Source organism: Copidosoma floridanum, unplaced genomic scaffold, assembly GCF_036245765.1.
Source record: "Copidosoma floridanum isolate Cflo_tuat_1 unplaced genomic scaffold, Cflo_Japanese_pri ptg000013l, whole genome shotgun sequence".
Lineage (NCBI taxonomy): Eukaryota > Metazoa > Arthropoda > Insecta > Hymenoptera > Encyrtidae > Copidosoma > Copidosoma floridanum.
In genome coordinates this window covers 35,603,062-35,612,076 of record NW_028321890.1, presented here as the reverse complement: position 1 = coordinate 35,612,076, position 9,015 = coordinate 35,603,062, and the positions used below count along the sequence as shown (strand labels likewise).

General features: G+C 35.3%; 2 protein-coding genes across 2 annotated transcripts; both read left to right on the top strand.

The window, feature by feature from the left end:
* Window positions 1-931: 931 nt before the first annotated feature.
* On the top strand, window positions 932-3,221 carry LOC149375037 (uncharacterized). Its single transcript, XM_089591394.1, has 2 exons — window positions 932-1,332; window positions 1,813-3,221. The coding sequence occupies exon 2, from the start codon at window positions 1,822-1,824 to the stop codon at window positions 3,202-3,204; it is 1,383 nt and encodes a 460-aa protein (XP_089447520.1). The 5' UTR covers window positions 932-1,332; window positions 1,813-1,821; the 3' UTR covers window positions 3,205-3,221.
* A 975-nt stretch (window positions 3,222-4,196) lies between these two features.
* LOC149375036 (uncharacterized) lies at window positions 4,197-6,419 on the top strand. Its single transcript, XM_089591393.1, has one exon. It carries the CDS (start codon window positions 4,197-4,199, stop codon window positions 6,288-6,290), a length of 2,094 nt encoding a protein of 697 aa, XP_089447519.1. The 3' UTR covers window positions 6,291-6,419.
* Window positions 6,420-9,015: the final 2,596 nt, after the last annotated feature.

Here is a 9,015-nt window from a genome sequence, read left to right as displayed (position 1 = left end):
AGATGATTTGTTTGTTCATTGGAAGTTGTGAAAGTAGGTATTTGGTAGAAATATTTATAGAATATAGAATAAATATTTATAGAAATTATTTTTTTTTTCTAAGATAAAGAAAAATTGCTGTGATTGAGTAAGTATGTTCATGTTGTAAGATAACGTCGAAGTAACTTGACTGGCTAATGAACATGATTTCGCAATTACCTTTACATTTTTTGAGGAATACATATAATTTTAAAAGTTGTAATTTAATACTTTACTTACAAATAGGTAAAAATAATGCTATCCGACGTAAGAGGTTTCTTGTATTGAATGTAATATGACTTTCGTTAAATGGAAAAATAAATGTAATCAACTCTCTATATTTTAATTGTAAGGTAAACGTTGCATAGATGAATTTTAACTTATTTCTCTGTACACAAATTGAATTTTTCAAACAACAGTCAAAGTAAAATTACCGAAATCGATGTGTTTGATTTTTTCATAATTAAACAAATCTTTTGGCAGAAAATAAAAATATCCTTAGACAAATTTGAGAGGCCAGTAGAGTGGATTTTTGAATTCGAGACTTAATAAAACATTTTCAAGGATTTTATTGTTTCCGCATCGACAAAGACGTGCACAAGTTTTACACACAATAAATTGTTTATACATATAAATACATGCATACTACGTATAACCGATCCTTTCTACCGAAGGATTCGATCAGTGGCTCAAGAAAATCAAAGCCATCTATTTCGTTATATTGCACGAGGAATTTGTAACGATGAAACTTTCAAATGAAATTTAAAAAGTCACAAACACTTAAAAACCAATAATGTAGCGCCGAGCACCAATACAGTCTTACAATGCACATGTAATATACCTACTTATCATAGCCGATGTGGAGGGAGGCAGTTTTCGTGCTACGTTTCTCCTTCCATACGCCTATAACTAATTACCTCAGTCCGTACAGCCAAAGCTGGCTTTGAAAAAATCTGGCTTTCGACGTTAGTACACCGTCACTACATCCCCAACCAAGCGGCTGCTTCGTTATCTAAGTGATTAGCTCAGTTCCCACTTTAATGTCGTGGCTAGTTGTGTGATCAGTTCTATCGGCGACATCCGAGCTGCCTTCGTCGTGACCAGGATTATACCACAGGGAAAAGTTCCGGCCATACTGAAAGTCGAGGAAGGCAACGTGGCAAAGATCGCGAGAGGCCAGTCCGGAAGTCGACGGTTTGGTTATCTCCGCTTCTCCATCGAGTACGAGTAGCCAACATCAGAAGGTGATGGTCACAGCCGAGTCTTCATAATCCAGCTTGTTTCATATAACCAAGAGTTTGTAGTAATATACAAGTAAGATACATTATAAATATCATAATTGAGAGCTTAGCGTGCGATTGTGTTGCTTTTATTGCGTGATATTGTCATTTCCAAGTTGTAACAAGCGAGTGATTAATGCAATTATCGTATAACCGCACTTTATGTCGACCCAGTTCGAAACATTGATAACGTCCATAAAGTACTTTTTTAGCAAAGAGAATCGGTTAATATTTCAAAATTGAAGTATAAATTCAATATTGTGTCTCTTTTCACTTGCGCCGCAATAACTTTAATGCAACGCAACTAAAACTTTACTTTTACGCATCACTAAAAGGGATCTTCAGAGCTGGTAACACCAAAGGTTCCATTTTTTCATATTTTTGTAACGAAAGATAACCCAATAGATCACACGCACAGACTTACCGAAGCGTAAACTACGCCACGCCCACTTTCTCAGCCACGTATTTCGTTCGATTTATTTCGGACGCCATTTGATTCTCGATAAACTTGTAGGCTTGAAAAATGTCTGCTATCAGAGTTGAAGATTCCATGGAGGAATTGCGCTTAGCCGCAGACCATGAGAAAAACCCAAATAAGAAAAAAGCCCTGATTGAAAAGGTTCATCGTATTAAAAATGCTTTGCACACCAATCGATTGGAACATCTGATGGATTTAATGATTCACAACAGCAGCAAGTCCGATGTCGAAAAGGCAATCCAACATGTCCAACCCTACGACGGTACTACTCCTTTGAGTCACTTTTTGCAAGATGTAGAAAATGGTAGATCATTGCTATCGACACCCGCGGAGGAAATGTACTATTTGCAACACGTTATTTCTTTGTTGAAAAAAGATGCTCGCGAATGTCTCACCGGGCAACAAATCAGTTCGCTGGAAGACTTGAAGAAGCGCCTCAAGAAGCGTTTCATGCCACGTGAGACCTACTCCCATTATAATTACGAGTTAACCAATCTTGTCGCCAAAAAAGGCGAAACCCCGACAAGATTCTACGAAAGAATGTTCAATTTAGTTTTGCTAGCCCGCAATTCCGCAGCCCAGGAAGGCATAGGCACTGATGATACCGTCAAAGCCATGTTGGAAAATGTTGGGAGAGAATCGTTCTTACGGGGAATGCCCGACAGTTGGAGGGCATTCATAATGTCCAATAAACACAAGACGTTGGACGAGCTGAAGGACTCGGCGGAAAGTCTCGAAGAGTATTACGAATTCTCGAAAAAAAGATTTTATGCAGAGGAGAGGGATGAGCGGGAGGTCAGAAGTGCCTACGCGGTACGAAATTCTGGTCACCCTCCAAGAGCTCCCTACGAGGAGTCGATGTACAATACCGAGAGTCTGAGAAACGCTCTGGACGATTCTTGCTACGACAATCATCGTGGAGTGAAGATAAATACCTTTGATTCGGACCCCTACTCGCGAAACCCACACTATTATTGCGAAGACCCAGAAGAAGAGTGTATGGCAATTCGTCCATACAATACAAGGGACAGCTTTGTTCCACGCCGGGCCGTTAGATTTGTCGATAATAACTGTCATCATGAGCAATACCCAAGAGGTATACTAAAACACCCCAAGATACTTCCAATGACAGCTCCTTTGGTCACTGATCGAAGATACAATGAACCGGATCAGGAATGCCTGGAAGGCTGTTGCTCAAGCAACTGCAGCGACGATTTCTGTGAAAACTATCCCACGCCTATGGCGCCATGCTATCATCCACCTGAATTTGAGGATGAGCACTTCGAACAGGAACGGCCAACGTACCCAAGGGGCTATTTGATGAAGGAATCTTTAAACTCGAGGGATGCTCGTCGCCAGGACGCATCGGCGAGTCAATCATTCAAGCGTCCAACAATTCCAAGGCAAGGCAGAGCAGAACGTCACTAACAATAAAGCTCAAAGTAAAATATTTAAAAGACCCCACCAACGAATTTCTAATAGACACCACAGCTCAGATGAATGTAATACGTTACGCGGTGTTGGGTCCTCACTTGAAAATAAATAGATCTAAAGCAATCACGATAATTGGCATGTCGCCTGACTACACATCGACGATCGGTACCGTGGTACTAACCATAGCAGATGTTGAGCATGTGTTCCACGTGCTCAGCCCAAAAGTCTTCATCTCAAACGATGGGATTCTCGGATGTCCATTTCTGATAAAGGAAAGATCTAGATTGGATCTCGACACGGTAGCGTTAATAATTGCCAATAGACCAAACGAACCGATATTTTTTAAAGGCCGTACACCAACGCATGGGTATAAACAACGAGAATCCGACCTTTCAGATGAAGATAATGCACGAATTTCAATGATAAATAAAAAACCAAGGAAGCACAATGAGTTTTCGTGTTCAGATGATACCGACAACATTAGACGTCAAAGAGTAGACACTCTTTTTAACCGTGATGGTAGAAAAGTGGATACTAGTCTTTGTAAATTTCCCATGAGCCCAAGATTGGCCATTAAAATTCCTGGAAAGGCTCAGCGATCGGTTCCAGATACCAACGCCTCATCTACACAACCTCCAAGCATACATACAAATTGTCATTTCAGATAACATTTTTAACTTTTCTTCCAAAATCAAAACTGTTTCAAGAGATTCAGGAAAAACGTTTTACAGTCAAACAATAAACGATGAAATTGGGATGAAATCAGTCATAAAGAACATTAAGTTTGTTACAGTTTTAACAATGCAACAGTATAATTGACTAACAACAAAGATACTCTCAAGTAGCAAAAAAAGAGTTATATTTTCAAATTGCACTATAAATAATCACTACAAAAAACCGCTCAAAAAAATAACAGAAATCGCACGCTAAGTAACAAAATTATTGCTTTTATCATACTCATCAGACCTTATGCAATTGTAGGAAGCATGAAGCGATTTCAACGTATGATGATCTTTTTCTTGCTGTCGATTGTAGCACTAACTTTCGGCGTAGACTCAAGAAAAAAATATAATATCGAGCCAATCACGAAAAATCCAGGGATTTTTTATGAATACATGAACGATGTACGATTGATTACAGCAACGTGGAAAATATACATCACAATTGACCTCGGAAATATAGTTCGGCCGTTTGAAAGAATCGATGAGTTGGTAGACGTGGTGTTTAACAACTGTATGAAATCTAACATCACTAATATCAACTGTGGAGAAATAATACCAAAGAAAAATATAAAACAACTCCACAAACAACTAACACAACTACATGATAAACTAGTTCAATTCCTTCAGCCCTCGATTCTGAGTGAAAAAAAACGAAGTAGGTCAAAACGATCTCCTTTCGATGGCGTAGGTTGGTTGTCGCGCAAATTATTCGGTACTATGGATGCTGACGACAGAGAACAGATAAGACAAGAAATCGGTGCTTTGTATGATCAACAAAAAAATGTAACCGAGTTATCTGCAAGACTAACACACATAGTCCGATCGAACCTCGAAAGCGTACATAAGGATTTAAACGAGATCCACAAGGACATAGAAAAAGTTGATGGGACAATAAACGATTTGATAAACAAGTATAATAAAAACAAACGTATTGGAGAACAAGAGAAAATTAAAGAGTCATTCGAAGATTGGGTGAGTAACGTGGAAGATTCGCTTTTCAAAGCAATAACCTCGTATGACAATTTTATAAACGCCATGGAAACAGCTTGTGAAGGACATCTTCACCCTTCGTTATTAACACTAGAACAATGGAATTCTCTCATAAACGATTTGAAAAAAAACGTAAGGCATAATATATATACAGATGGTGAGTCGGGATTGACTCTTGCGAAATTACATTCGATGTCACGGACATCTGTATACGTGAACACGGACAAAAAGCTAGTTGTCAAGATTAAAGTACCACTCGTTAGTAACGAAGAATTTGAACTCCACGCAATACATCCAGTCCGTATCCCAAAACGTATCCATGAAGAACTCACTGGATATGTAAGTATAAAACCCAAGGCGCCCTATCTAATAGTACAACATGATAAAGAAAGTTATTATTTTGCCACTGAAGATTATTTGTTATCCTGTATCGACGTTGACAATGTTCAACTCTGCCCGCCAACTATTCCAATCTTACATAATAAAAATGGAACCAGCTGTGAATTCGCATTGTTTGGCACACCCGGAAACATTGATTTAAAGGAATGCGATTTTACAATATCAAATTTGAGAAATTCCCAATGGACTAGACTGCGAAAAACTTCAGAATGGTTGTACTCGATAAAAGATTCACTTAAACTTAAAATCGAGTGTACAGATGGCAAAAATTCTATAATAGAAACCATGACTGTCGAAGGAGTGGGTCGACTAGGAATCGACGGAACATGCATCGCTACCTCCGAAGACGTAACCTTACACGGTGTAACAAACTTAGTCTTTAATCCTGAACATACTTATGAGCCAGACATAGAGTTCAATCTGCTCAAACTATTGAACCGCCGTGATTTTAGCTCGGAGCAAAACGCAGAAACGCATGAAATCAGCCCACTCTCTGTGGAAGAGAAAAGAGAATTCAATAAATGGGCTGACTCTGAGGATAGTCTGTCCCTCAAAACAATAGAAAATAAGTTTGATGAAATATCAAAGCAAAAAGAAATCAGTTTCAAAAATAATGTTACGATAGGAGCGGCCGTTGGAGGAAATACCCTATTAATAATACTTGCTGCTATCGCGGTATGGATATATTTCAACAAGTGTAGAAATCAAGAAAAAAGCGACCAAGTAGTAAAAATTGAGAACATAACCCATAATCCAAGCAATGAATCGAAAAACCCGCACATTCAACAATTTCCATATATTGAACAAGGAATGATAGTAAACCCCTATGCCTCAAAGCAAAACAGCAGACAGTTAATGCCGCAAGAAGAAATTTATTTACGCAAATCTTCAGCTACTCATGAGTTAGAAACACCTAAAACTCCCGTGTTAACACCAAAGAGTCGACTTCCTTACCAAAATATAGTGTAGAAAAAAAAATACAACAAAATACTACTTGACACTGATGTTCTTGATAAGAATCTATTAAATAAATGAAAATTACTAGAAAGTTAGGAATGTAGGGTAGGAATATCAATTATGCGTAATGAATAAAATTATTGAAAGAAAAATTTTTTGAACTTTAATTAAAAAAATGAAATAAAATAAATAAAAAAAACAAAAAAAAAAAAAAAAAAAAACATGTATGGGTAACTTTTCTTGCGTGTTAAAAAAAAAATTCTATTATACGTAATACATGAAACTTGAAATAAAAGATTTTTTTGATACAAACTGCGATGTCAAGCAATTTTGTAAACATATATTTTTTATAAAATGCATTAATAGTTTTATGGAGTAGATTTATTTTTTTTTAATATACATAATTACTTTCATGTAAGCTTAGAAAAAAGAGTATTTCATTATCAACGTTAAGTATAATTAGGCTCTCATGAAGCTGTGTAGCTATTCAGATTTTTCATGAGACATCGTACGTTGTCCACTAGATTATAAGCACAATTCAAAAAAACTATTTGCCACAAACCTACTCTAAACTGCCCACAAACCACGTACTTCATTATTTTACTGACGCTATTAACTACAGTTTAAATCTACTTTATATCATATTTTATAAAACGATTATGCGTAAGCTCATCTAACGTAACAGTGTAAAAATTATAAGTCGTTGCAATTGTTATTCATGGTATGAAGAAAAATATTATTTATCTGTAAAAATAAAGTACGACTAATTGAGGGCAAATGTAATAATAGACTTTGGTACACGTAGTAGCTTCGACGACGCCAGCATACGGTCGTAAACAGCTCATTAATTTTGACCAACGTGAACGCAAGTATGCCACACGACGAAAAATCTGATGTTTATCCACTTTAAACGAAAAACTAAAAAGAATAATATAGGGTTAGGGTAAGTCGACGTTGGTCTGAAATTCAACATCTCAGCTACTCCATATACTTACTTGGCCGATTTCTTTAGAGTATAGCCTGTAAGGCCTAGTAAGACACCAATTGCAACATTTTAGTCAGATTATTTACGTATATTTAATGTAACGGTTAGTCGACTCATGTTCCGCGTGCGATTAAATCACTTGTATCAATGTTACGTTGTTTAATAATCATAAAAAAATTATTTAGGATATACTTAGTACATTAGTAATACTTGTACCAACTCGATTTGAAACATTGTGAAGAATGAAACATGTAATGATTAAAAGAAAGTAGAAATAATAAAGAATTAAAACAAATAAATATTTTTTTTAACCTTTATACCTTACATCCCGTGAAACCAAAACTATTCAATACTGATATGTATGGAAAACTGGTGTGATACGTAATATAATATGTAAATATGTAAAAATATATTAGTACACACTTTATAAACATGTCCTCAATACAATTATTGATGTTGTGATTCTCAATTCGTAAGTATCTTTGTCTAGATGACGCATTTTAATGAAGCAATCTTTATATGGTTCAAAAATGATTACTGCTTCAAAAGTTTTTAAAATTATGTTTTATATTGTTAATGATAAAATTATGTTTGTATCCACAAATACTTTTTATGTTATATTTTGAATGAATTTACGTCTAATAACCGTAGGTGGTGGATTGGCACACACAGCTTTTTTATACTATTTTCTAGATGTGCATTTCAAACGATAGTATTTTTTAAACTAACGTTAAATAATTGTATTTTATTGAAAACTGTTTTTCATACTGACCTTTAGTTTTATTCGTTACCTTAATAAGATAAAATTATACACAGTTATCTCTAATGAAAACTCTCCAATAACGAATGGAAAGCAATAAAGAACTCTAAGACGGTTAATATCTGTTATAATTTTTTGTCTCCGAAAAATATAAGGTACTTTTAATTAGCCACCACTTTTAATCTGCTGAATCCAGATTTTCTTTATTAAAAAATGAAGGGCAAAACAAGCTCAAAGTTTATTAAAAGAAAGTATGAGCCATTCCTAATAAATTCTTAAAAAATAGGTATGGGTTTACGTAATCAATAGAAACGTAAGGAAGTAAATTTGAAAATTGAGCTATTAGCTAGAGCAGTCTTATGGCCACGTATCTTCATAGTTGCATAGTATAGTCTCATTGAAATGGTTCTAGAAATTCATCTCCATAACAAATTGGTATGTACTAAAAGAGACTCTACGGCTAAAATCAAAGTAAAAGTCGCTTACAGACTTACTAGGATATACAGTAGCAGAGGATGATTCTCAAAATTTCATAGCTATTTAGAACCCATATTATTACTATGGTATAATATACTTACCATTTAGGTTCATCTTCAGTTGTATAAAATTGAAGATACCATATTGCTATATTATATAGGGTTTATAAAAATAAAACACGTCTTTTTGCTAATAACTGTAATGAATCAAATTAATTTTGTTTATTTAAAAAAACGTACAACCATAACAAATTGTTCAACGTACTAAAACATAAGACTTTTTTTAGTTATTACGTTTATCATAAATGCTACACGCAAATACTATTGTTACGGTTACCATTCCTTAAAGTTTCAATGGAAAGTGTCAAACAAGAAAATTTTTATGTTGAAACCATTCTCGCTGAATTTTATCAGTTCAAGCTGTGATTTCTCTTACATTGAAGGTTGAAAAATTGTTGAATAAATAAACAAACAAATAAGCAGTAAACAATTATAGTAAACAGTATGTTTTCGTGA

Excerpts from the sequence above, each read along its gene's own strand:
- LOC149375037 (XM_089591394.1), top strand. The coding sequence starts at position 1,822 with ATGTCTGCTATCAGAGTTGAAGATTCCATGGAGGAATTGCGCTTAGCC.
- LOC149375036 (XM_089591393.1), top strand. The coding sequence starts at position 4,197 with ATGAAGCGATTTCAACGTATGATGATCTTTTTCTTGCTGTCGATTGTA.